The 27,230-nt window shown below is 47.2% G+C and overlaps 1 protein-coding gene, 1 non-coding gene and 1 pseudogene across 8 annotated transcripts; all 3 read left to right on the forward strand.

The window, feature by feature from the left end:
• On the forward strand, nt 1-27,024 carry LOC109874619 (eukaryotic translation initiation factor 4 gamma 1). Of its 7 annotated transcripts, none has more exons than XM_031809792.1 (32): nt 1-512; nt 2,802-2,920; nt 3,148-3,234; nt 3,427-3,459; nt 4,115-4,135; nt 4,863-5,042; nt 5,430-5,529; nt 12,302-12,456; nt 13,286-13,375; nt 13,974-14,052; nt 14,228-15,250; nt 15,397-15,485; nt 15,939-16,119; nt 16,358-16,491; nt 16,707-16,859; nt 17,617-18,009; nt 19,248-19,394; nt 19,684-19,917; nt 20,066-20,170; nt 20,454-20,819; nt 21,138-21,267; nt 21,492-21,594; nt 21,727-21,986; nt 22,124-22,248; nt 22,411-22,583; nt 22,765-22,890; nt 23,117-23,198; nt 23,311-23,409; nt 24,054-24,191; nt 24,326-24,407; nt 24,826-24,966; nt 25,472-27,024. In XM_031809792.1, the coding sequence occupies exons 1-32, from the start codon at nt 479-481 to the stop codon at nt 25,651-25,653; spliced, it is 5,364 nt and encodes a 1,787-aa protein (XP_031665652.1). In that variant the 5' UTR covers nt 1-478; the 3' UTR covers nt 25,654-27,024. The 7 variants fall into 7 exon arrangements, with proteins under 7 accessions (XP_031665652.1, XP_031665653.1, XP_031665657.1 ...); XM_031809793.1 differs by having other exon boundaries at nt 21,495-21,594; XM_031809797.1 differs by having other exon boundaries at nt 1-428.
• Nucleotides 24,468-24,610, forward strand: LOC116358702 (uncharacterized; annotated as a pseudogene).
• On the forward strand, nt 25,034-25,164 carry LOC116358709 (small nucleolar RNA SNORA3/SNORA45 family). Its single transcript, XR_004206473.1, has one exon. It is a non-coding gene; the product is annotated as a small nucleolar RNA SNORA3/SNORA45 family (small nucleolar RNA).
• Nucleotides 27,025-27,230: the final 206 nt, after the last annotated feature.

Genomic DNA, 27,230 nt, shown 5'->3' on the forward strand with positions numbered 1-27,230 from the left:
ATGCGACTTACCAGGCGCACCGTCCGGCCGGCTCCAGCGGACGAGAATGCATCGCAACATGGCCTCGCTGTAAACCGAACGAAACCCCAGTAGATTGTGTATTTGACCGGCAATCCGTCACCATCGGCGCCTTGATCATGGACCTCCGGTCCAGAGGCTTTTTCCGGAGGCATTGGAGTTGTGAATAATAATCTTCAAGTGCTATATTAATACATTTTATGCCCTACTCACTTTTGCACGCTCCATGGATTTAAAGAACAAGTGACAGCAATAGCACTCACCCCAATAAGGGCACCACTTTCCATTTGGAGGAGAGGACAAGAAACTACACTCCAATTTTTAAGTAACGGACGATCGGGTGTAATATATATTTTCCACTGTTGATTCCAGTCTTCGCTCATATCCCTCACAGACACAATTCATAACCGGTAAGAATCCAGTGTGCGCTACCTGCTATCGATCTTTGAAAGACAATTGGATGAAGGCCCTGCTCTTGTCAGTCCATTTACAAGGTTAGCTAACCTAGCTAGCTAGTTTAGAAGAGTAGCTAATGTTAGCTAGCTACATGTAAAACCGCTGGCTAGCTAAAATTGAATATTGGCTTTGGCTGTCTGTGCTCGTCAAAACGAACTTGATAAGCTAACCTTTTGAGTTTAAACTAATGCCAGTTCATATCGGTGTTTTTAAGTGGGTGAAGGTATTGGTAAATTAGTTAGCGAGCTAACGCTAGCCTGGAATGTTTCTAGCTTTCTAATCTTCCCTCTTTTGAACGTTCAATATGACAGTTCCCATCGAAACAAAGTGACTAACTATCTAAACCATTTCGTTAACCTGTGTTTTACTTCAATGCCGGTCTGGCGATTTACTCTTGAGTTTCTTAAATCACACTTTTAAAATATCTAACGTTGGTTAATCCGACCTGTCAACATAGCTAAATCTAGGTAAGGCAATTGTCATGCTGGTTTTTCTATGTGTGAGGCTTGGTTGGGCCTACAACGAATTAATTCTGATCGCAAGACTAGCATACCAATTAACATATGAAAGTGTATCAACTATTTCAATTGGATACCAAGAAAGTAATGTCTTTAATATTGCGATGCAGAAATGATGTGTCGACATGTCACTGCAGAATGTATCAGTCACTCGACATTACTATGAGAGACACGTAGAACTACCACACAGGCTAGCTAGCTAGCGTGCGTTAGCTAGTGGGGTGTGTTTGACATCCACCATCATTGGCATGCTAGAAGGCCTTCCCTGCAATTTGACCCATCAGTAATGTTAGTTGTACCGAATCAAACCACAAACCGATCGTGTTATCATAGGGTTATTTCATGGTCTTTATTTGTATTTAGTGCCTAAAATGTGTTTAATAAATAATGAGCTAGCCACAGATGGGATAACATGGCTAACACCGGGTACTTGCTAGCTAGTAGTTAGCTAGCCATATGACACGTCTTCCTAATGTGGGATCGCCTCTTTAGACCATGTGATAACAGTTTGACACTACTTCTTTTCATGCTTGAATTAATGGCAACACTGTAGCAATAAGTAATGGGAATTTGCGGAACCTCTTACATGTCTCAGTAGACCCATTCCTGTCTACAACCCACACCACTCAAATGTGGAATATATTGCTTAACAGTAAAAGTATACAGAAAATATAGAGAATCTCAAACATTGTAACCACTAACCAGCACATATCTATAAAAAAAAAATGGGGAAAATCTGTTACAATCAGAGGCTACTGGCAAGTGAACTTTGACCAGAAACAATACATTCTCTGAAACTAGCTAACCAGTTAGTTCAATTGAGCATGAGTGAATGTACCAGCTCAGGCCAGCGTGAGCCTAATCCCCAAGAACGGATGCAGAGAAGTGAATATATATTTTAGATTTTTATTTAACCTTTATTTAACAAGGCACGTTAAGAACAAATTCTTATTTCACAATGACTGCCTACCCCGGCTAAACCCTTCCCGAACCTGGAAGACGCTGGGCTAATTGTGTACCGCCCAATGGGACTCCCGATCACGTCCTCTAGCACTGAGATGCAGTGCCTTATAGACCGCTGCGCCACTCGGACCCCATGACCCCATTAACTGTTTTTTCTCCATTTCTAATCTGCATCCATGTGTCATGTCAAATTCATCTCCCCATCATTATGTGAGTTGACGATAGTCATGGTGCAACGTGTTTTTTTATTGTTATCATCTGCCAGGAGGATCAATAGATGGTTCAACTGCCCCTAAAGTGGAGATATGGTAATTACCTGTAACCCAATTCAAACCCAGGAGGGATGTGATCTCTCTTGTTTCAGGCCTAAATAGCGGTTAAGAGGTATATGCAACTTTCCCCAGCTGAAATAGGCTAAACCTAGAAGACTAAGTGGAAAGTGAAGGAGGGATATAGGGAGGTGAAAATACGTGTGTATTGGCGCAAGGGTACAGGGAGGAGGCATTACTGTTATCAGGGCAGGGTCAGTAAACACCACCCTTGCTGCTTGGCGGGACAACCTTTCTATAGCGCAGACAAACCCACTAACCCATTTCCAATTTTGGAACTCGCCTCAACAACAATGCTGTCACAAGTTCTGACATCCCTGTTAGTGGAAGCCCATGAACTTCATAGGGAGTTAACTTGAGGCTGCTCGATCACCGGTCAGTGGGCATGGTGTCCAGGTTATTATTGTATATCTAGTCTACTCACCCTAGTCTGACCTACCCAGTATCAAAATGTAGATTGTAGTCTTCCATGATTTTTGTTGTTGTTGTTTTGCTAACTCTTCCTCTTTCTCCTCAGATCGGCTGGCAAGTCAGCGCCACCCTAATGCAGAACCAAGTGAAATGAACAAACCACCGCAGCCTATAACGGGACCCACCTCTGTCCCACACCCCTCCCCCTCCCCTGGACTGACACAGGTGAGAGCCATTGACAAGACCCAGTGTGTGCTGACTGGTCAGGGTAGCGTTCATTAGGACAAAAACACGTGAGAACGTTTTGAAACTGGGACATTGCTACCTGAACTTGTCCAATAAGGATGCACATTTTTGTTTTATTACATTGTACCCTATTGAACACAACCCATCTCTGGCAGGAAATTATCTAACTAACGCAGTTGTGTTTCTCTCCCTCCCTTCTCTCCCAGGCTGCCTATGCCCCAGGTCAGCCCCCTTCTCTCGTCTTCGCCACCCCACCACCTCAACAAATGAACTCTTCACCGCAACCGCGACAGGTATTGCCCTCTCCATCTCTCTCATTCTATTTCCTGCTCTTTTGCTCGCGCTCTCTAAATGTCCAAGCTTCTGTTACGCTGTTAACTCCAACTCTTGCTCAACTGTAACGCTTTGGTCCAACCTGTTTGTGTTTAAGTGTCTCTGGCTACCAACCTTGATCTCTTGCTCTCTTTTGCTGTCCTCCCTCCCAGTTCGCCGCAGGGCCTCGTGCTTTACACCAACAGGTACTAACTCCCCTCACCTTCCCCAAAATGTCTGTCATCTCGACCTGAAAGTAGACCGCTGTGCGTGAATGCAATTTAACTTCAGAGAAAGATGAGGCTAAACAGCCATTCTAGTTCTGATCAGACCCAGCGGTAACTAGATGTAAAACCACCTGATTTTGAGTGAAATAAGTATCAATTCAGGCCATGAGTAGAGTGCCGTGCTATAATCCTCAGCCCCTTTGTGGCTCTCCAGGACCAAGGATTCCAGTAGTGATGTGTTCAGGCTGCTAATTACATAGGTTGCCCTTGGTTACACCTGATTCCACCCACTGTAGGACTATACGGTAAAGTTCCTAGGCACCAGGGTCCATCGGTTTTTACATTTCACCTGTTCATGTATAAATTAGTTTCCCTAATCAGGCAAAGTGCCAGCCAACCCATCAGCCAGGCCTACGATCAACGGTAGTTCCTTGTGGATTTCACTCTCTAGCTTTATTTTTCCTTGATGGCTTCATATTTTCTGGTAGTCAGCAGCAAACTGTTAGTGGCTGAGTGATATACTGCTTCTTCTCATTCTCTCGTTCCTTCTGCTCTCTCTTCTCTTGTCCTCCTCCTCTCACCCCCCCCCCCCCCCCTCTCTCTTGCTCTCTGCCCGTGTGTTGTGCGGCTGAAGGGCGGATACAGGGCACTGCAGGTAACAGCTTCTTTTCCTTCTCACCCTCCTCTCGGTCCGTCGAACCTAGCCGTAGTTTAGTCTGAGTCTATAGAACTAACGTCCAAAAGTTGACTCTCGACCCTTGCCCGAGGGCTGACAATAATCAGTGATCATTGGCAAAATACTTTTGTTGGGTAGGTGCTAGCTATGATCATTGTCGAAACTTGTAGCTGATCCTGCTTCAGTTTAATCCTGCTCCGTCCTATTATAGCCTAGTTCCCAGTTTGACCACCTTTTGAAATACTAACCAGAGCCTGTGTCCACAAAGTGTCTTTTGACTAGGAGTCCTGATCTAGGATTTGTCCATAGAATTGTATTCAATATTATTGAAAAAGCCAAACGGATCCTAAATCAGCACTCCTACTCTGAGACGCTTTGGAAATACTGGGCCAGGATGGATATAGCGCCTCCCTGTTAGTCATGGGGGATTCTCATACTCGCTACTCTATGAACATGCACCCATGAGGTGTCCAGTAATTCACAACACAGGCTTGTAAATCCCAAACTAAACCCCCCCCCCATGGCAGTCATCGTGTGTGCAGTGTGTTCAGCTCTCTGGAGTCTCGACCGACCTCCATCATCTGACAGTTTCAACATGTGACATTTTAACACAGCAGTACACACAGCTCACCATTTCGCTCATACACACACTCAAATATACTGTAGAAATATACTGACAGTTTCTCTCTCCCCTCCATCTCTCTAGCCCTACTATGCCAACAGGGCCACCATGTCCACCAGTGCCCCCCGGGTCCAGACCAGCAGCGGGCCTCGTCCGGTGGGTCCCACCCACGTCTACCAGCCCAGCTCCCAGATGATGATGATCCCTGGGCAGCAGCTGTCCTTTGCTGGCTCCCCTCAGGGCTACTTCATCCCCCCTGGACAGGTGCCACAACCGGTCATGATGACTTTATGTTAATGGTTAACTTCACTTGAATATAGGGTTGCAAGATTCCATAAAATTCACAGCTTTCTGGAATGTCGTGGAAGTTTTGGGAATTTTAAAATGTAAATCGTATAACACCTCTCGTTAAGTATTCCAGCACAAAAAAGTCTAAAATCAACATAGTGTTGTAGCTATACCGAAACGCAGCAAACAAGAAGCTTGACCCCTTTAGGACAGGTAACTCAGTCCTATACCTTTAAACAAACAAGAAGCCTGACCCCTTTAGGACAGGTAACTCACAGTCCTATACCTTTAAACAGTTCTAAGTGTCCAGTCTGCCCCCCCCCCCCCCCCCCCCCCTCTCTCTCTCTCTCTCTCTCTCTGTAGTACCGGGCTCCCTACATGCCACCCAGTCCACAATACCCCGTGACCAGTGGCACGGCAGGCTTCTACCCAGGAACCAGCCCGGCTGAATACCCCACCTATGGTAAGGGGCTCCACTCTGGGCCATGGCCCAACAGCCAAGCACAACCATGACCACAACCACAATTTGGATTTGAACCACAGGCACGACTGGATCAGCAGTTGGAACTCGAACAAAAACCTAGTGTTGAACTGCAATCAGATGCTCTTTGTCATGGCATAAATGTAACTTTTTGGTCCACCAGCCACTGTGGCAGGTAGATTAAAAAAAACAATACATTTTACCAGCCAAAATATTTTTGGGCCTGCTAAAATTACACCAGCAAAACACAAAAACGAACAAGCATGCTTTGTAATGTTTCTAGAACAATACATACAACAATACAATACATTACTAGTAGGGATGCAACGGACAGTGGGCCCACGGTACGGTTTCGGTATCTTTATATTTAAGAAACATAACACAGCACCGTTTAAACAATGAACTCTTTATTTTGCCTATAGACAAATAGAACTTTCCATTGGGAAAAATGGCAGCATGACTGACTAGGCCTGGTTTCTGTCTCTACTGTATGAAGTCAAGGGGAGAAAAACCTTCACATTAAAATAGCTTCTTAGCTTTGACGACCTGTAGGTTCTTTGCCTTCTCTATTTTAAATAAACAGGGTACATACTTGTATAGGCAATATTTAAAAGTAAAAATAACAAAGTGCAACATCAAGTTGGTACCCTGTATGAGATAGAGGTGGAGAAAACGCTCTCACTTACAACAGAGGTTCCTGGGACACCGAGACTGTTGTGCAAGTTTTGTAACATGGGGGAACTTTGACTGGTTTGTTTTCCACCACACAAAAGGATCAGCATCCACATGAAGGAAATCTGCAGCCTTGTATGAGGTTACCACCTCAATCAATTTGGGAAAGGGCTTGGTCTGTTCCTCTGCTTTGAAAAGCTCCCCAGATAACTCTGCCATGGCGATCTTCTTTTGAGGAGGGGATAATGATGGATGTTCTTCCTCTGTGGATGGCCCTGCTTGAAACTGCAAGAAAAATGGCTAGTAATAATAATACAATTATTATTAAGTGACACATATCTCATCACATTAACGCACATAATAAAAGCAATATCATGAGAAATCGTTTAAAAATAGATCAAATACCTGATGTTTATGCGTCACAATTTCTTTGAGGACCTTGTCGACTCTGTCGCAGCAGGCTGGGCAGGGGTTTAAACCTTGGATCAAGGGCTGTAGATCTTTGAAGGTAGTCCAGAGGATCCCGGTCTGTGTATCTTCTCTCCAAGTCCTGAGTGATGGCTGCCTTGGTCCTCCCTGATGGTTGCACTGTCCTCAGGACCCGGTGCCATGGATTTGATAATCATTGTCTTTAGAGGGATCATTGATGAGGTTTCACTGCTCATGAGAGTTGTCATTGTTTTCAGGGGGTTGAGTAGCCAAAATGAGTTCTTCTGCCAGCTTCAGTTCAACGTCAGTCAGCATGGTTCACTGTCAGTCAGTCTTTGACCGACTTCTTCACCGCCTACTCCAATACAGCAGAGTAGCTGGCCGGTTGCTGTTCCACAACGTTCCAGCATGTCATGAATGGTATTCCAACGGGTTGTCATGGATTCATTTGTGCTTTGGTATATCTAGCATCTCTTGCTTGACTGTCAACTTGGTGAGCGGTGGTGTTTTTGTGACCTTCCCCAGGAGGCGGGACACTGCCTTGGGAGAGAGACTGCCCTCTTGGCTGCAAGGTTCAGGATGTGTGCAAAACATCCAATGTGGGGGCCCAAACCCATCAGCTTCATGGATGGCATTCACTATCTGTTGTGCGTTATCTGTAGTGGCTGGGATTGTGCTATTTGGTCTTTCTTGCTTCCACTCTGTCACAGCGTTCAGTAGTTCAAGGGCTACCCCTTCGTCAACCCAATCCAGTACATAGTGAACCGTCACAGTGAGGTAGCCTTGAGTTGCTCTGGAAGTCCAACTATCAGTGGAGAGAGTTAGATAGGGTCTGTCAATTCCTATCCAATTTCTCTCTGATGATTCATGGAGTTTGGGAATTACTTTGCTGCTGAAAAATGTGTGGGAGGGGACATTTTTCATCAGGTGATGAAGTCTCGAGTCAGTAACTACGAAATAGAGCTGCAATCTTTGGCTGTGAATACTCCCACTGCTTTCGTTATTTCTTTATTTTTCTGAATTTGTCGCAAATTGTTGTTGGAAGGCAGCAGCAAGAGGTTGTTGTGTTTTCACTAACGAGTGGACTCTCCTTGCTCCAGCTCCACCTGCAAGGGATACTGCCGGGTGATGGCGACTTAAATTACTCATGTTAGAAGTGTTTCCACTCGAGTCGCCGACAGTGGCAAGGCAATGCTTGCGGATTGTACTTTGTTTACGGTCTTCTTACCCCCATCATTGTATTGAACGCCAAAATGTTCCCACACAGCGGATTTGAAAGACTGCTGTGCCTCTTCAAATTTGCTTCTCTCTGTTTCGCTAGCGCTCGCCATTGTCACATTGGAGCTGAGAGAATATTTGTTTTTAATTTCCTCTCTCTTCATGGGGCCGCTTTAGGGAGGTTTCCTACTGAGATGTCATTGCAAATCGTCCATTGGTTGTTTTAAGGGGGGGGGGGGGTTGCGGTCACTACGGTTGCCACATTTTGAGCCATTGCTGTGAGGTAAAGTTTGTCAGCCCTCAGAGGTCCCCTAATGTCCTGTGGCCCCAATAATTTACCTGCCAAGCCTGTTCTCAAGTTGTGCATCTGGTTCTGTGGATCTAAATGTACAACGTGCATGTAGTCTGCAGCGCAATAATTACATTTGGAAATTATAGGAAAATGACAGGCATATCGTAATTCTGCGGTTCACGTGTGCCTATTGAACTGTAGGGGGTGTACTGAACGGTTCGACAACATACTGTCTCATTGCATCCCTAATTACTAGTAAAAAGTAACTAATGTGGTATATTAAATAATATTTTGTCACCTGAGCCCTTAATTTTCCCCCTGGAACATGACCCGTCAAACCGCACTTGTTAACACCCGCTCGCTTGACCCGGAAGCCAGCAGCACCAATGTGTCGGAGGAAACACCTTTCAACTGGTGACCGAAGTCAGCTTGCAGGCGCCCGGCCTGCCACAAGGAGTCGCTAGAGCGTCTTGAGCCATGTAAAGCCAAACACTCCCCTAACCCGGACGATGGTGAGCCAATTGTGTGCCACCCTATGGGACTTCAGGTCACAGCTGGTAATGACACAGCCTGGGATCGAACCCCAGGCTGTAGTGATGCCGCAACACTGCAATGTGGTGCATTAGACCGCTGTGCCGCTCGGGAGCCTGTGACCCGAGTCTTAACCAAAATACTGTATCACAGATGAGACAAATGCTCACATGCCCCTTTAAGGGTGGGAGGTTACTGTGGTAGCGCAACTCGTCATGTTTGTGCCTGTGAGATTGAGTCTGACTAGTAGAAGCGTTTTCTCTTCCCTAGCAGTTGAAACTCAAAGAGAGAGAAACAACCTAGCTTGTGAAGAAACAAGGGCATTCTCACTTCGGTGGACTTTAGTTTCAAGTAAATTAGACCCATTTTTATGCCTGTGGGTAGGCTTCTAAAAATGAATCTTTGACTCAGATCTTCACATGCACAGAGGGCCACAGCAAGGCTGTGTTGCAGCGCAAGTGGAATGAGCTTCAGTTGACATCGGAAGTTTACATACACCATAGCCAAATACATTTAAACTCAGTTTTTCACAATTCCTGACATTTAATCCTAGTATGAATTCCCTGTCTTAGGTCAGTTTGGATCACCACTTTATTTTAAGAATGTGAAATGTCAATAACAGTAGAGTGATTTATTTCAGCTTTTTATTTCTTTCATCACATTCCCAGTGGGTCAGAAGTTTACATGCACTCAATTAGTATTTGGTAGCATTGCCTTTAAATTGATTAACTTGGGTCAAACATTTCAGGTAGCCTTCCACAAGCTTCCCACAATAAGTTGGGGGAATTTTGGCACATTCCTCCTTTACAGAGCTGGTGTAGCTGAGTCAGATTTGTAGGCCTCTCTGTTCACACACGCTTTTTCAGTTTTGCTCACAAATTTTCTATAGGATTGAGGTCAGGGCTTTGTGATGGCCACTCCAATACCTTGACTTTGTTGTCCTTAAGCCATTTTGCAACAACTTTGGAAGTATGCTTGTGGTCATTGTACATTTGGAAGACCCATTTGCGACCAAGCTTTAACTTCCTGACTGATGTCTTGAGATGTTGCTCATGATGCCATCTATTTTGTGAAGTGCACCAGTCCCTCCTGCAGCAAAGCACCCCCACAACATGATGCTTCCACCCCCGTGCTTCACGTTTGGGATGGTTTTCTTCGGCTTGCAAGCATCCCCCTTTTTCCTCCAAACATAACGATGGTCATTATGGCCAAACAGTTCTATTTTTGTTTCATCAGACCAGAGGACATTTCTCCAAAAAGTACGAACTTTGTCCCCATGTGCAGCTGCAAACTGTAGTCGGGTGTTTTTGGAGCAGTGGCTTCTTCCTTGCTGAGTGGTTCAGGTTCTATCGAAATAGGACTCGTGGATATAGATAGTTTTGTGCCGGTTTCCTCCAGCATCTTCACAAGGTCCTTCGCTGTTCTGGGATTGATTTGCACTTTTTGCATCACAGTATGTTCATTTCTAGGAGACGGAACGTGTCTCCTTTCTGAGCGGTATGACGGCTGCGTGGTCCCATGGTGTTTATTTGCATACAGATGAACGTGGTACCTTCAGGCGTTTGGAAATTGCTCTCAAGGATGAACCAGAATTGTGGAGGTCTACCATTTTTGTTTGGGACTGCTGATTTCTTTTGATTTTCACATGATGTCAAGCAAAGAGGTACTGAGTTTGAAGGTAGGCTTTGAAATACATCCACATGTACACCTCTAATTGACTCAAATTATGTCAATTAGCCTATCAGAAGCTTCTAAATTCATGACATTTTTGGGAATTTCCCAAGCTGTTTAAATGCACAGTCAACTTAGTGTATGTAAACTTCTGACCCACTGGAGTTGTGATACAGTGAATTATAAGTGAAATAATCTGTCTGTAAACAATTGTTGGAACAATTACTTGTGTCATGCACAAAGTAGATGTCCTAACCGACTTGCCAAAACTATAGTTTGTTAACAAGAAATTTCTGGAGTGGTTGAAAAACGAGTTTTAATGACTCCTACCTAAGTGAATGTAAACTTCCGACTTCAACTGTATATAGGCTTCGTCGTTCTTTGACTTTGTGCGATTACATTTTCCAGCTATAGTTTGAAAACAACAGTTACAGCAGAATTAATTTCACTATAAAAGTTTTCACACTTGACTATATTTGTTAACAAATGCGAGTGAAATGCTTGCACTGTTGAGCCCTGACCAACGTTGCTGGTGGAGTCTTACCTGCCAATGCCGAACTCTACCCGCATTTGGCAGGTGGCGAGTGTTAATTTTAGGGCCTGATCTTAGTTGATCTTCCAGTTGGTCAGTCAGTTGATCTTAGGTTCTTTACCGTATGGCTTTGCTGGTTGTTTGTAGTGGTTTTGCCTGGCAGGTGTTTGTGTGTATGGTGGTCTTTGTTTCTCTTAGGACCAAGCCTGTGTGTGTGTTTTTTCTGGCTTTGGTTCGGCTCTATCAGTCTGTGTTCTGTCTTCTCACCTACTGCCTTAACACCCTGCTTACCTCTGGTTCCCTTCTCATTCACTCACTCTGCATCTCTCTTCCTGTCCTCTCTCTCTCTCTCCTTTTTCTCTCTTCCCTTCCCTCGCTTCCTTCCTCTCCTCCCCCTGTCATGTTCAGAGCCCTCTCTGGCTGCGAGGGAAAGGCGGGGGGGTGGGGGGAGAGGGGGCGGGCGAGAGAACGGGCGTCTCTCTCTCCACGGCGCTCCTCTCACCTCCCAGCGCTACCCTGGTGAGTAAGTGTGTGTTGCACGGTGTGTGCGGGGCTGCATCTTTATCTGCATGTATGGTTTGTAGTTTTGTGTGTTTGGTTTGTAGCTGCCCCCTTATGTATACATAGTTTTATTTTGCTCCGGGTGCATGTGGGTCAGGGCTTGAAACAAACCTTTTGGTCCCCCAGCCACTTAACCCCCCTCCCCCCCAAACCTGGAGGAGCATGCTTTGTAATGTTTCTCAAACAAATGTATTACTAGTAATCAGTGATGTGGTATATTGCTCAATGCTATTTCATTATTTGTGGCATCGGCTACATCTTAAAATATCTCGGGTCTTCGCTAGCAGTTGAAGCAGACACATTGGAAACAACCTGGCTTGTGAACATTGAACATTGTAATAGCCAAGGAACACAGTCTCACTGTAGTAGACTTTAGAGTGAATTAGACCAACATTTATGCCTGTGCTCAGCGCTTCTAAAAATCAGTCTTACTTCAGCACTTCAATCCCAGTGCGCACAGCTCCCCAGCCAGGCAGTGTGGGAGCTGGCATGTTTTAGGGTTGGTCGTTCTTTGTGCGATTTAGCTGCCAGCTCTTTATATTGCTGTAAATGTGCTCGTTCTTCACTTCTAACTCTCTTCTTATTCGCAAATGCGAGTGAAGTGCTTGCACTGCCAACGTGGCTGGGGAAATAGACGTCTTACCCACCAATGCCAATCTACCCGCATCTGGCGGTTTTTATTTATTTTAGGCCCTGTTGTGGTTATTTTAACATGTTCTATTTCAGTGTGTGGTTATTTCAATGCTTGTTTAGTCTGTATGGTATGTTTGTGGTCATTTTAGTGTGTGATTGTGTGTTGCTTTTCGTGCTGTGTTTGACTTGCCTCCCTCCTCTCCCCCCCCCTACAGCAGGTGCCTACTACCCAGCCCAGCCGCAGTACAGCCACACACCCCCTGTCCAAACGGCGCCTGTCATGATAAGCCCCGCCCAGCCCCAGCAACAGGCCCTGCCCCCTCAGCCGCCGCCGAGCCAACCACTGGCACCCAAGAGGGAGCGCATAGCGGTACTGTACCACAAACTAATCTTGTTTTTCCACTTTAAGACTGTACCCCTGGTGTTTGGCCTGAAGACGCAGGCTTTTGACCCTGACATGGGGCCAGACTGTGACTTGGGGCGTGAACATGGCAAAGGTTAACTGTTAGCATATAAATTGGGCCTGTTCCTTATAAAAAGCAACTGTTCAGGGGATTCAGAAGTTGTTGATGCTGCTTTTAACAAGTCGTTAGTGTCAGCCCACACTGTTGAGAACACTTTCTCTAGTATAATACCAGGGTATATATTAGGAGTGGAAAAGCCCTATAAAGGTCAGAGGGCAGCTGGTATACTATGACCTCGCTGCTGAGGTCAATGCAGTGCAGGAGTAGTACATCTTGCCCCTTAGCGCTTATACGGGGTCAGACACGGATACCTTCTCTCCCTCCCCCCCTTATGGTTAAAGATAGAATCAGGGGGATGGTAATCTGTTCCTATATCAGAATTGGACTTGGGGTAATGTGACCCTAGAAATGTGATTAAAGGCAACTAACCTCATGACACAGATGGAGATTGAACAGCGGGCAAGAAGTATAGATTAGTTTAGATGGTAGGAGGGATGACTGGAGAAGAGAAAAGGGGACTATCATTTATTTAGGCCTATTTGAACTAGGGTTGTATTCATCAGTATATACCGTAGCAAAACGTTTTGCAATGGGGAAAAGAAAACGGATAGCCAGTCCCTCCCGGTTTCGGTGCGTTTTTCATCTGTTGGCGTCTAGTGAATACTGCCCAGGCTAGTCGATTTTTAATGTGAAGTAGTCTGACTGTCGGTTGTTCAACTTCCTCCTTCTCTTCAGATCAGAATACGAGACCCCAACCAGGGGGGCCGCGATATCACAGAGGAGATCATGTCCGGGGGAAGGGCCACCTCCACCCCCCCATCACAGGTATGCCTCGCTACCCACTGGGGCCTGCCTGTTCAGGACAATGTAACCTCACAGACCATTCAGAAACGTTGTTGTCCAATGATTAAAACTCTATTGCTGTTCACATCCTGAAACTTTGTGATTGGTATTTATCATATGAGGACATCAAATAAACTATGGGGGGGGGGGGGTTTATCATGTAGAACAGATACGAATGTTTCAGACAGAGCCGTGTCAGCTCTATACATTCTAGTTCTATACATTCAACTCTAAATGTTTCGCATCCCTCAATACATCCCCTGGTTTCGCCACCTCCTTGAGATCGTTCCCAGTGATGAGCTCACAATGCAAGTTTGGAATCTTGTGTCTTTGAGATGATTCCACAGAGATGATGTCATAGAAGAGACCAGGAAGTTTGGAATGGAAGCCAACTGTTCCAGAACGGTTCCATTCAGTTAGTGTTTACTTTTAGGTTGTTGTGTCTAGTCTCCAACTCGACTGGTTTTGATCAAGGCAATAGGATAGCGTTAGAAAACACTGTACAACATATTTGTGATTATTATTTTTTAAATCTAGTGTACGCTAGTTTTTTACGGTGCTCCTCGTTTTCTGCCACTAGTCCTCCACTACAGAGGGAGAAGGTCTTTCCCAGACCAACGGAGAAGTTACAAAGCCCGTCACCATGATGACGAGAACAGGTGAGTGTCCTCCCAGGTCTTGTGGTACTACAATGTCTTTACATGGTTATATTTGCCACATTACATAGAGAGTAGGACAGCATGAAGTAAATGATGAACTTGATCTTCAATGATTGAATGATATTACGTAATAGTTCCAAAACGGTTCTGAACTGATTATTGTGTATTTTTTCAGATGATAACACGGAACCTGCAGAAACAATGGCCGCCATGACCCCGCCTCCTGCGTTGGTGACCCCAGAGCCTGCCACCGCCACCGTCTCAACTGAGGCCAAGCAGGAAAAAGATAGCCAGGCAGCCCCACCTACCAAACAGGTCGTCAGCCAATCGACTGTCCCCACGGCTGCGGGGAAGGCCGAGGAAGCCATTCCGCCAGAGGAAGACCAGGCCCCTCCCCCATCCCCCTCGCCCCCGGCAGCTCCTACCTCCCCTCCCCCTGCAGAGGTGCAGACACCACCCCCCATCACCACCATCGCTCAGGTCAGTGACACGGTGGATGCCGGTGTGACCCTGGCGGGAAAGGCAGTGACTCCTGAAGCTCCTCCCATTGAGGAAGAGCCTTCGGCCGCCCTAGCAGCCGTCGAGAAGCCTCCTGCTCTGGTAGCGGAGAAAGAGGAGGCAGAGAATAAAAAGGAAGAAGTAGTGGTGGAGGAGGAGATTGTAGAGAAGGTAAAGGAGGAGCCTGTGCTTACCACCAAGCCAGAGGTAGTGGCGCCTGTTACGGTGGCGGTCGCTAAAGAACACACTAAGCCCGCACCACGACCTTTGACCCCCGTTGCCACAGCAACGATCAAACACTCTGCCCCGGCTGTGAAGCCGGTGGTGTCTGTGGAAGCTCCCACTAAAACTGAGAGCGTGGTCGAGCCGACAGCGCCGAAACAGGAAACTGCTGTGCCCGTGTCTGCCCCCGTTCCTGCCGTCACTCCCTCTGTCCCGGAGGCAGAGCCCGCCATGGCCCAGAAGAGCGAGGCGCAGACGCCCCTGTCCAACGGCCTCCCCCAGGAGTACCCCGACGAGGTAGACGCCCCCGTGCCCGCACAAGAGCGAACTGCAATGCCCAACACCGAGCCTGCCGTTCCCACACCTCAGGAAACTGCTACCCTTGCAGATGCTGCCGTGGCAGAGGAGGGGGAGAAAGAGGAAGATGCAGCCACGGTGCCCTTGGCCAGTAGCCCTTCAGAGGACACGTCTATGCAAGGTGAGAGGGGAAGGTTTTTACTGGTCGGGATCACTTGGTCAGGAAGTACTGTGTGCACCAAGGGTTTGGCTGGTGCAGACGGGTTCTGGATGGTGTGGCTTCAGGTTTTGACGTAACAACTTCTGGATGTAACCCTCATCTCCTAGCTGCTGTGTCTGTGCCAAAGAAGAAGAGGAACATGAAGGAGCTGAACAAGAAGGAGGCCATAGGAGACATGCTGGATGCCTTCAAAGAGGTGCGTTTGTATCTACTCATGTGCCTGCTTGCATAGAGCAGAGTGGCCTTCTAAAGTCATGAGCTATTCTGAACAGTTGTCTGTGACCACTTGAAGGTGCACCAGTGGTAAACCTTGAAAAACGTGTAAGATTGTTACTCCCAGCACTGCAGTCCAGCTGCTACTCCGGGTTTGGTCAGTGCAAGAGCAACTTTGCATATGGCACCGTTGGTCTTTGTGCCTGGAGTCCTGGTATATCTGTCGAGACAATCATTTCACTTTCCAGCCAGTTTTCGTCAAACTTCCCGTAATGCGAATTTGAAACTTGTATTCTCTCACAACAACAAAATAAAATGTAGCAAAAAAGATTGTCACCCAAAATCCTGACGGCATTATAGGGGTCTCAAATTCCTTCTACTCCGTCTTACCCCTCCAATTGTCCTGTCCCTTCTCCCAACTCTCTCATCCATACAGGAGAAGGAGGCGGCGGCTGCCCCCGAGCCCTTGTCCACTCTGGCGGAGCCCAGCCCTGTGGCCCCTCCCTCTTTGGTGACTGCCGACGCGCCAGACGAGACGTGGGAGGAGAAGGAGGACAAGCAGAATGCAGACACGCCCCCGCTCAAACCAGGCGACCTCAAGTACCAGTACAAAGGAGGTGGGTGGCCCCCTAGAAATAAATTTGTCTGTAGGTGACCCAATTCATCTTTGTTGACGCCGACTATTTGAATGGTCAACGACCCCATTATGCAGGTGTATGGCCAGCGTTATCTCTCCCGAAATGTATGTCTCTTCAGGAGCAGTCTGATAGATTTGTCCCAGCAACGGTTAAGCAGTATGAAAGAGTCCGTCGCCCGTTCAAACTCTCCCACTCCTCCACCCTTTCCTCCCAACAGAGCAATGGAAGCCTATCGACCCGGAGGATAAGAAGAGGTACGACAGGGAGTTCCTGCTGGGCTTCCGGTACATTGGTGCCAGCATGAACAAGCCCGAAGGCCTGCCTCTTATCTGCGATGTGGTGTTGGATAAGGTAAACTATGTCATTGAAGGAAAGAAATAACAATTTAATGAGCCAATATGGGTATATATATATATTTTTTTTATAGGCATCCAGTTTGAAGTGTATTATTCACAACTAAGTGACGTGATTATGCTCCCGTAGTTCATTCGTGTGCTTTTCGAGTCTGTCCCGAATACTAATTTCAATGTCAAATTCATAGGTTCTTAATCCTCTCCTCTCTGTAGGCCAATAAGACCCCCATGCGCCCAGCGGAGCCGGGTCGCAACATGATGAACGCCGGGCCAGACTTCACCCCCGCCTTCATGGGTAACCTGGGCAGACAGTCCTCCGGAGGTGGGGGAGGGGGACCACGGGGCCCTGGAAGGGACCATATGGGAGTGAGTATCGCAGTGTGGGTCCGTGTATGGAGTTATATAGTGGACACTTCAAAAAATATATTAATTTTTTTATGGGGTAGATCATATTTAATATGGCAGATGGATGGAGGCTTAAGTGGAAAAATTGGTCTCCATTTCCAATCCCCCATATTTTGTTCTTTGTAAATATATATATTATTTTGAATACACTATATATATATATATATATATATATACACACATACACACACACACACACACACACAAAGGTATGTGGATTCGGCTATTTCAGCCACACCCATTGCTGACAGGTGTATAAAACCGAGCACACATCTTTGCTAAAACGGGTTATATCCATCCAGATGCCTCTGTAAGTTTTTGGTCACGTGTGGGCTGTTGTCTCTTGGAAAGCATTAGTCACAGTTCAAAGTATGTCATTACCTCACTCTCCACATGATATAAATCAATCATTTGTCACACGTTGCTTGAAAACAAATGGTTTAATTGGTCGACAACCAGTAATTTATTGTGAGCATTTAAAGATGACCATTGAATAGTGTTCTAAGACTTCCATTGAGTGGAACTGGTGCTGCTCTCTACCTTGTTTATGTCTAAAGCTGGGCTCAAGTTGTGAATAGATTGACAGCCCAGTTTGTTTGAAGTTCATAGACATCATTTCCCTCTTATCTGCTCTACATGATGTTCTTTCTCTGTTTTATCCCTCTACCCCTCACCCATCTTGCTTTCCCCCCTTCGCTCTCTCTCCTCCCCCCCCCAGCCCCCAGGACCCCGGCGCTCCCAGCAGGGCCAGCGCAAGGAGCCCCGAAAGATCATCATCTCCTCATCGCTAGGCGGCGACGTGGAGCTCAACAAGGCAGAGAAGGCCTGGAAGCCCGCGGTGAAGATGGCGGGGAGCCGCGGGACCGGCCCCGAGGAGGAGGAGAGCGACGACCCCGAGCAGGCCAAGACCCAGGAGCTGTTCAAGAGGGTCCGCTCCATCCTCAACAAGCTGACCCCTCAGATGTTCCAGCAGCTGATGAAACAGGTCACAGAGCTGACCATCGACACGGAGGAGCGGCTGAAGGGAGTGATCGACCTCATCTTTGAGAAGGCCATCTCCGAGCCCAACTTCTCCGTGGCCTACGCCAACATGTGCCGCTGTCTTATGGGGGTGAGTGACGTGACTGACGACGTTTGGGAATTTTGTGTTTGTCTTTTTTTTCTTTCGTTCTCTCTGCCTCTACTTTGAGCCATGTGTTTGGACCAGTGCAGTAGGGAGGTAACGCGTCACCAGTACGCGTTGGTACCTGATTCAAATGTTAAAGATACAAGTGCATCAGTCAGAAAGTTGATTGAACCGTTATGAATCGCCGGTTAACAAAAATAAATGTTGCTCATTACATTCTGCCTGCTGAAAATACCTCCATAGTTTGTGACAACCGAGTTGTGCTGTTCATTGGCTATGTCATCGCTCATTTTGTAAACGATAACTATTGATACATTACTAGCTCAAACAGTTAATGTGCAAAAAATACATGACAAGTTCTTGTAGTGGGGGGTGGTAGATGCCTTATCTCCTTTATGGCTCAGATCAGGTGCCTACGTACATCATTACACACACACACACACACACACACAGACACAGAAGTCAGCTCAGACCGGTCCAGTTGAGAGGCCCAGCTCATGAGCTCCATCAGCAGCAGACTTTTACGTCCTCCGAAACATGACCCGACTAGCCGCTCTTCTTAACACCCTTCTGCTTCACCCGGAAGCCAGCTGCACCAATGTGCCTTAGGAAACACCGTTCAACTGATTACCGAAGTCAGCCTGCAGGCGCTCGGGCCCGCAGCAAGGAGTCGCCAGAGCGCTATGAGCCAAGTAAAGCCCCCCCCCCCCCGGCCAAACACTCCCCTAACACGGACAACGCCGGGCCAATTGTATGCTGCCCTATGGGACTCCCGGTCACGGTCGGTTGTGTGACAGCCTGGGATCAAAGCCGGGTCTGTAGTGACACCTCAAGCAATATGATACATTGCCTTCCACTGCTGCGCCACTCGGGAGGCCCTAGCAGATTTGAATTTAGAATGGAAAATTAATGTTAGTGCATCAAACTGAATCACACAGGATCGTTTCAAACTAAAAATGTATCATTTCGGGGCCCATGTATCTAGGTGTGTGTGGTGTCGTCTTGAAAGGGAAAGATGCACATCCATACACTGCAGTATAGGGATGGAAATGAAGAACTCGAGGAGCTGAGAAGCCCTCTTTCGTTCCTTTTCTCCCCCTCTGTTTTAATTCTGTCTTCATCCATTTGTTTGAGTGTACTTTTCTAAGCCACTGAACATAAACTAAACTGACCTTGAACTAAACATGACTTGTTCCTTGTTTCCTTTCCTTGTGTCCTCCCAGTTGAAAGTGCCCACCACAGACAAGCCGGGAGTGACTGTGAACTTCCGTAAGCTGCTGCTGAACCGCTGTCAGAAGGAGTTTGAGAAGGACCAGGACGACGACGTGATCTTTGAGGCCAAACAGAAGGAGATGGAGGCCGCAAAAGAGGTACGACATCACATCCTGTCTACACAACAGATGCGTTCTGTTATATTCATATCCAACCCTTGTTCATATTGCCAATATCACAAGATTGGTCTGTATCCTCATAAATTCTAAATCCATGTATTTGACTATTCATTTGACTTGCTGTTTTTCACTTTTGCCGAGGTCTGTGGTTGAACTAGCAAAGATGGAATCACATTCTGTTCCGTCCCGAACCCTCAAAGAGCAGGTGCATTTTGGGCAATAGAGCTTTCTTTACTTTCAAATGACCTTTTGACCTCTCGCCTCCCAGGAGGAGAAAGCCGGTCTGAAGGCGGAGCTGGAGGAGGCGAAGGACAAGGCGCGCCGGCGGTCGCTGGGTAACATCAAGTTCATCGGCGAGCTGTTCAAGCTGAAGATGCTGACGGAGGCCATCATGCACGACTGCATCGTCAAGCTGCTGAAGAACCACGACGAGGAATCGCTGGAGTGCCTCTGTAGACTGCTGTCCACCATCGGCAAGGACCTGGACTTTGAGAAGGCCAAGGTATGCAGAGAGAGAGATACAGGCACATAAAGGCATGTACGCATGCCAATGCACAGGGACACACATACTGATACCAGACATTTTCTCTGCAGAAATGTGAATGGCCACACACACACCAGTCTGAGTGTCCCTCTGTTTGTCCCTACAGCCCCGTATGGACCAGTACTTTGCCCAGATGGACAAGATCATCAAGGAGAAGAAGACCTCGTCCAGGATCCGCTTCATGCTGCAGGACGTCATCGACCTCAGACGGGTACAACTACACCTCCCTCCATCCCTCTCTGTGCAATGTTTTCTAATTTTTCTCTCCCTCCATCTTTCTGTATCTTCCTCTCTCTTTCTGTCCTTCACGCCATCCCCTCCTCTCTCTCTCTCCTCTTCAGCGCTCTCTTTCACTTCTTCTTTCCTCTCTGTCTTCTCTGCAATAGTATCATTACAGTCATGGCGTCACAGTAATGACCGTACTCTAATTCATCATATGGCTCTAAAGCCTTTGCTAATTCTTAAACTTTAAAAGAGTTCTCTCCCTCCACCAGAGTGGCTGGGTGCCCCGGCGAGGGGAGCAAGGCCCGAAGACCATAGACCAGATCCACAAGGACGCTGAGCGAGAGGAGCAAATGCAGCTGGTCAAGGTCCAACAGCAGTTTATGTCAAGGAATGACAGTGGTGGTGGTGGAGGAGGTGGTGGTGGTGGAAGAGGAGGTGGTGGTGGTGGTGGTGGAGGAAGAGACGGCAGGGGGGGAGACCGAGACAGAGGAGGAAGGGATCAGGGGGGCCGTGGGGGCCAGCACGGCGGCCAGGGGGCTAGGGGCAGCCAGCCCCAGGACGAAGGCTGGAACACAGTGCCTATCTCCACCAAGAACAGACCCATCGATACCAGCCGGCTCAGCAAGATCACCAAGGTAAGCGGTGGTTTTAAAGTTCGCAACTAACAAAGGAACGGTTTTTTAATTACTAAACCAACACAAATCGGTTTCCTAATTATGAGGGGGAAGGTAAGCAATAGTGTGTATTGATTGTATTTCAGTAGCTCATAAGGATGCTTTTTTGCGATCACATGACCAGGTGAAGAGTTTGTGTTCTCAGGGATTTCACTTGTCACTTAAGTAGCCATTTTTCGTCATTTTGTTTTACCAAGTCGAGTCCCCATTGAGATGGATATACTTATGTCATCACCTCTGCTCTCAAACTTTTAACCTTTTGACCTCTCCGCCCACTAGCCTGGTGCTCTGGACTTCAACAACCAGCTCCTTGCGCCCCAGCTCGGGGGTAAGGGCATGTGGGGCAGCTGGGGCAAGGGCAGCAGTGGAGGCACCACAGGAGCCAAGCCTGCCGCCGGAGCTGAACCGGGTAGGGCCACATATGATGGCGCGTGCCGAACACAGGGAGTTGGGTAGAAGCCTACTTCATACAAACACACACCGACATCCCTCACACAAGTGCAAAATACCCAACAAATGTGTCACACTGTACTATACACACTTATAGTACACACTGTACTATACACACTTGGCATTTGTGTGATATGCGTGTATTGATCTCTCGCTCATTCCTTCCTTCCTTTTGTTCTCTAGCAGCGGAGACTGGCCGTCCGGCCACTGGCAACCGTTTCTCTGCCTTGCAGCAGTCTGTTCCACCAGCGTCGTCCTCGGACGCTGACCGCAGGGTACCCCAGAGGTCAGTACATCTGTTGCTGTTTTGCTTTCCGTTTCCCCCTCATTCTTCCTGATCTTTCTCTCTGCCCCCCGACTCTCACTTACACACCTTAATTTTCTACCCGCTCTCCAATATCGCTCTCCTTCTCTGTAGGTCCAGCTCCAGTCGTGACCGCGGCGGGGACCGGGACAGGTTTGACCGCTTCGAGCGGCGCGACAGTAGTCGCGACGCCCGCCCGCCTGTCACCAAGCGCAGCTTCAGCCGCGAGACAGAGGAGCGTAGGAGTGATAGTCGCACCCCTACGGAACCCCCCGTCCGGCGCGTAGCCAGCATGTCTGACGACCGGAACAGAGGCAGCCGTGACCGGGGAGGCAGCGGTAGCCGGGACAGGGCTCCTAGCAAGGAGGCTGTTGGTAAGAGACTACACACACACACTTCTACTGCCAACACATGCATCATTCACACACACGCTGGATACATGTGCACACACCGTAGTGTAATATGTTTTTGTGTACAATAGTGTGTGTGTAACTGTGTTGTATCTGTACAGTGAAGCGTGAGACAGGCCCCACCCTTCCCCCCGCTGCTCCGGCCAAACCGGCCATGACCGAGGAGGAGCTGGACAAGAAGTCCAGCGCCATCATCGAGGAGTATCTCCATCTCAACGACATGAAGGTACACACAGGCCACATCGACAACATGAAGATGCACACAAAGACACACACACACACACACCATCAGTTTTGTGTCCATGACAAAGGTACACACACACAGAGGCGATTGCATAGCTGACTGCTGTAATAGTAAACCCCTGTCCTTCCCCCTCCGGCCCTGTAGGAGGCGCTGCAGTGTGTAGGGGAGCTGAACAGCGCCCCGCTGCTCTTTGTGTTTGTGCGGAACGGCCTGGAGGACACTCTGGAGCGCAGCGCCATCGCCAGGGAACGGATGGGCCTGCTGCTGCACCAACTCCTCAAGGCCGGCACCCTGCCCACAACACAGTACTACAAGGGGTGAGAGGCAGAGAGAGTAGTGCCCTAAAGACCAGGTTGTGTGCGTTTCTCAAATGGTGAAAGAAAGTGTGTGTTTTGAGGAAGCACGCAATCCTGTCCACAAGATAGTGATTACTTTGCCTTGTTTTGTGGGTGAGAGAGCACTGAATAAGGTCTTTACCTGGTTATGTTTTAATCAAAGGCTCCAGGAGATCCTGGAGGTGGCTGAGGATATGGCCATAGACATCCCCCACATCTGGCAATACCTGGCCGAGCTCATCACCCCCATGCTCCATGACGGAGGCATCCCCATGGGACAGCTCTTCAGGTGAGGCCCAGGCTCTATATAGGTTGCATAGGCCCCAACTCCCGGCAGTCACTTGCATGTAACCGCGTTGGTTCCAGAAAGGCTTTGACTGACGCTTGACTTTGTGGATGAATAGTGAAGAAGTGCTAGTCAAGAAAATATACAGTTTGAGACGGATGTAAAGAATGAATGAGAAGTTTAAAGGAACGCTCGGTAACCTTTTGCTACTGTGTGTGTGTTTCTCCAGGGAGATCTCCAAGCCCCTGGTTCCCCTGGGTAAGGCTGGTCTGCTGCTGGTGCAGATTCTCAACTTACTCTGCAAAGGAATGGTAAGTGTCTCTGTGCAAGCAGCTCTTTGGGGTTTGTGTATGTCCATAAAATATTTTGGGTGTGTGTAAATTAATTGTGTATTAATTATTTGTAAAAATGAATGATTTTCAGACCCATAAGAAGGTGGGTGGTCTGTGGACGGAAGCAGGGCTCAACTGGAGAGACTTCCTGCCAGAGGATGAGGACGTCAATAAGTTTGTGACTGAACAGGTCAGTGTGGGAGAAGGGGTTAAACTTTACAAAAAATAATAATCATATTTTTTTTTGTGCCACTCGATCTGAATGCCATGTAAGATTTAAGATCGATGGACTGAACATGCGACTGCCCTAAATAAATGAGAAGATTTTGTTGTTTGTTGTTTTGGTGAAGGGGGTTTGCTTTCTCGTTCTATAGGTGTGTTTAGCAACGAAACCGATGTGTGCAAAACGGACCTTGTTGGCTTAGAATCAAAGGATCATTGACAACAGCGTGAACTATATTTTGTCTCCAAATGTTTATTGAAAACATACAAAAAGATTGCACAATAAGCATTGGTTGACTCCAATTGCGTTGTCACAGTTGTTGGTTAGCTAGCTAATTTGAGCCATATTTGCATAGACGTGACATAAGTCCTAACACCTCGAGACGCGATCTCAAGAACAAGACACAACTAACTGAAACAAGCCACCTACGGTTCCCCACACGGCCACCTCTTATCATTGTAGATGGCTATTTGACCTTTCAGAATCATAACACGCTGCCTCTGCAACGCGCGCGTATCAATTTTCGTGACGTGGTCAGGCAACCTGAGGGATCGGAGTGTGCCTTCTGTAGAGTTCCTAATGTAATTCTATGGTGTGTTCGCTCTTTCCAGAAAATGGAGTTTACCCTGGGGGAGGAGTCGGATGAGACCAATCAGAAGAAGCCCATGAGCGGGGAGGAGCTTAGCAAAAATCTGGACAGACTGATCCAGGACAGGGCTAACAACCAGCGCATCAGAGACTGGGTCGAGGTGTGTGTGATGTGCATATGCAACTTTGTGTATCAGCAGGTCAATTGAAAGTTTAAACACGCTATCTACATGTAACTTTTGGGAAAGCAGGCTCTGTGTGGTAACTACTTATTTATTTACCCTCTCACTTACAGGCCAACCTGGACGAACAGCAGGCGGCTGCCAACCAGTTTGTGCGCGCTCTGATGACCTCCATTTGCCAGTCAGCTGTTATATGTGAGTACCGCGAAGCCCATATCTGTCCCTTCTGTTTGCATACCTTAAAGATGCTTCCAACCTCCTTTCTTGGCATGCTGTTGCCGTGTGTGTGTGTGTGTGTGTGTGTGTGTGTGTGATGGAGAGAAACCAAGGACAGTGCTATGTATTCGGTGCCAGAATGTTCCCGACTTCTGGTTCTATGCTCAATCGCTGGTACATTCTGATATCTGTCTGATTGGCAATGTGGGCATCATGTTGGGTGTAGAATGAGTGTTGGTCGTTTGGTGCTACTCTAGGTTTATGGGTCTGGGTTAATTTTCCTATGAATCGGGTTGGAGACTACGTTGTAAGAAGAATGAGGGTGGAACATGTATCCATCTTTTCTCTCTCCGCCTTCACTCACTCTAACACGCTCTCCCTCCTTCCCTCCGTCCAGGTGAGAACCCGTACAAGGTGGATGTGGAGCAGATTACCCAGAGGGCCAAGCTGCTGCAGCGGTACCTGAGTGACGAGCATAGGGAGCTGCAGGCCCTTTACGCCCTCCAGGCCCTCATGGTGCACATGGAGCAACCGGCCAGTGAGTACAGTACTGTGGTGTGTGTGTGTTTCGCCTCAGTTCTGTGAGGTTGTGTATGATTGTGGGTAGCGAGGCTAGAGTCACGCCTTTACAACCTCATTGTCCTGGTGTGCTAGAGTGCTCGCAGAGTAAACCTCTTTGCCTATTCATTGGCTGTAGTCTCTTGTGGCCCAGCCAATCACCAGCTCAGATACAGAACCTCCGTTTTGATGTTTCTTTTTGTCGTGAACATCCACAGCACTGCAGTTGATTCCCATTCCGTGTAGATTTTGTGATTGTCGTTCACATTCTGCCCCACTGGCATTGTCTTCTGTCTCGCAAAAAAAAAAAATGATGTAAGATGAACTTGATTGTTGGTGTGAATTAAAATGTTTGCTGAAGGCGTATGTATTTATCCACATTTCTCTATCAGATGGTGTTGTGGCTAGATTCATAGTTCAGGAATCATGATTATGGCTGTGCATCTTAACTACCCTCTCTGACTGTGGCATCTTCCCTTCGCCAGATCTGCTGCGGATGTTCTTTGACGCACTGTACGACGAGGACGTGATCAAAGAGGAGGCCTTCTACAGGTGGGAGTCCAGCAAAGACCCCGCAGAGCAGACCGGCAAGGGCGTGGCCCTTAAGTCGGTCACCGCCTTCTTCACCTGGCTCCGCGAGGCCGAAGAGGAGTCCGACAAGGACTAAATGTCCTCTCTAAAACCACCACCGCCCTCTATGGCTAGGGAGGTGTATTGCAAGGGGAGCCCGAGGAGAGAATTGGACTCTGTGGCCCTTTTTTTTTAATGTGGCGGACTGATATCGATCCTCAACAAGGCTTTTTAGAGAGGGACCTGACATGCAATCACTTTCTCTCTTCTCTCTCTCTCTCTCGCTCACTTCCTCATTCTCTTTTCCCTCTTTTGTGATGGCGTGTGTCCGCCGAAAATGAAATAAATGATTGAGACGGATTTTGCTTGTGTAAACGCGTGGAATAACTACTACGGTCACTGCGTATAAAACCCTTTTGACTTGTTGTTCTTGAGAAAACAATGACAAACCAACACGCTGCTCTTTGTGGTTGTAGACAAAATTATATTATGCAACATACTATATGACACGCAAACGCATAGGAGACAAGGTGTCATGTAGCATGTTTTTCCCTTGGAGTGGGGTATCATGCCATGCGTGTGTGTGACGTCCGATCGAACACAGAGCTCTGTCTTCTCTTTTTTTGTGTGTGTGTGCGCAGCATGGTTGAAGTGTGTTTCTTTTAATGATGTAGACGAGGTATGTTTGCTGACCAGCTGACATCAAGCGTATGTTGCCGACTATAGAGGCTCTGAATGGCTTTCTGAGCGACGGTTCTTTTCCTTATTTCCACTTCCTGTTTACCGCAGTACTGGGACTTTGAGGACAGAGAAACAAGATGGGGGATGGATTGTGACCTTTGACCATTAGCCTCTGACCTTGGCTACTGGAGGACGGTGGGGGTCTTCTATATGCTTCCTTAAAGCCTACCTTTCACTTCCTCCCCCAGTAGTCAATCCTGACTGAGATACTGCGTCTTTTACCTCTCCTGTAGTTACATGATGAACTGTTGGGTGCGTTCTCTCTCGACCCCTGTCGAATGAGAAAACAAACCCCATAACTAGAGGACTCCTTAATGACAAAAATCACCATTAAAACTTGAAACCTACAGAAATCAACTTGATGAAATAAGAAAAACAGAAATGATCCGAAAGCCTTTTCTACTCTAAGTGGAATCACATTTCAGGAGCGTTCTGTACATATATATTAAAGTTGTTTTTTTGGTCAGTTTTATTTTTCAGAAATAATAAAAAATAAATGACTGATGTAATGTAAACTATAAAATGCTGTATCATTTTCCAACAGAAGTGGCAGTTTGTCCAGATGCAGAGAGGGGGGCTTTAGGTCATCCATTGATTTAGTTTTATTGGACTTTTGTAAATATTTTGTTGCTTTCTTTATTATTTAAGGAATTACTGCTTCTTTTTGCATCATAAACTGGAAAAGATGAGGAAACCGAAAATTGCAAATAAAAGACTTATCAAGTTGCTGAGCGGAGTTTGTACATGCGTGTCCCAGGTCTTGCGTTAAGGGTAGTGCAGGGCTTTTCAAACTTTTCTTGCCCTGGTAAAGTCGGCAACCCAGGGACCCCCATCATATGATAGCAACAAAAATAATGACTTGTATTATCAGGGGTATGAGAATGGCAGGTAGAAGTAATCCATTTCAAAATGAATAGATTTGATAGACCGTTT

This window comes from Oncorhynchus kisutch, linkage group LG30 (assembly GCF_002021735.2).
Source record: "Oncorhynchus kisutch isolate 150728-3 linkage group LG30, Okis_V2, whole genome shotgun sequence".
Classification (NCBI taxonomy): Eukaryota; Metazoa; Chordata; class Actinopteri; order Salmoniformes; family Salmonidae; genus Oncorhynchus; species Oncorhynchus kisutch.

Bases quoted from the DNA above. Each gene is read 5' to 3' on its own strand.
- LOC109874619 (XM_031809792.1), top strand. From the start codon at position 479: ATGAAGGCCCTGCTCTTGTCAGTCCATTTACAAG. The intron at 5,043-5,429 runs GTGCCACAACCG...CTCTCTCTGTAG, and splicing joins ACTTCATCCCCCCTGGACAG to TACCGGGCTCCCTACATGCC. The intron at 23,410-24,053 runs GTCAGTGTGGGA...CGCTCTTTCCAG, and splicing joins ATAAGTTTGTGACTGAACAG to AAAATGGAGTTTACCCTGGG.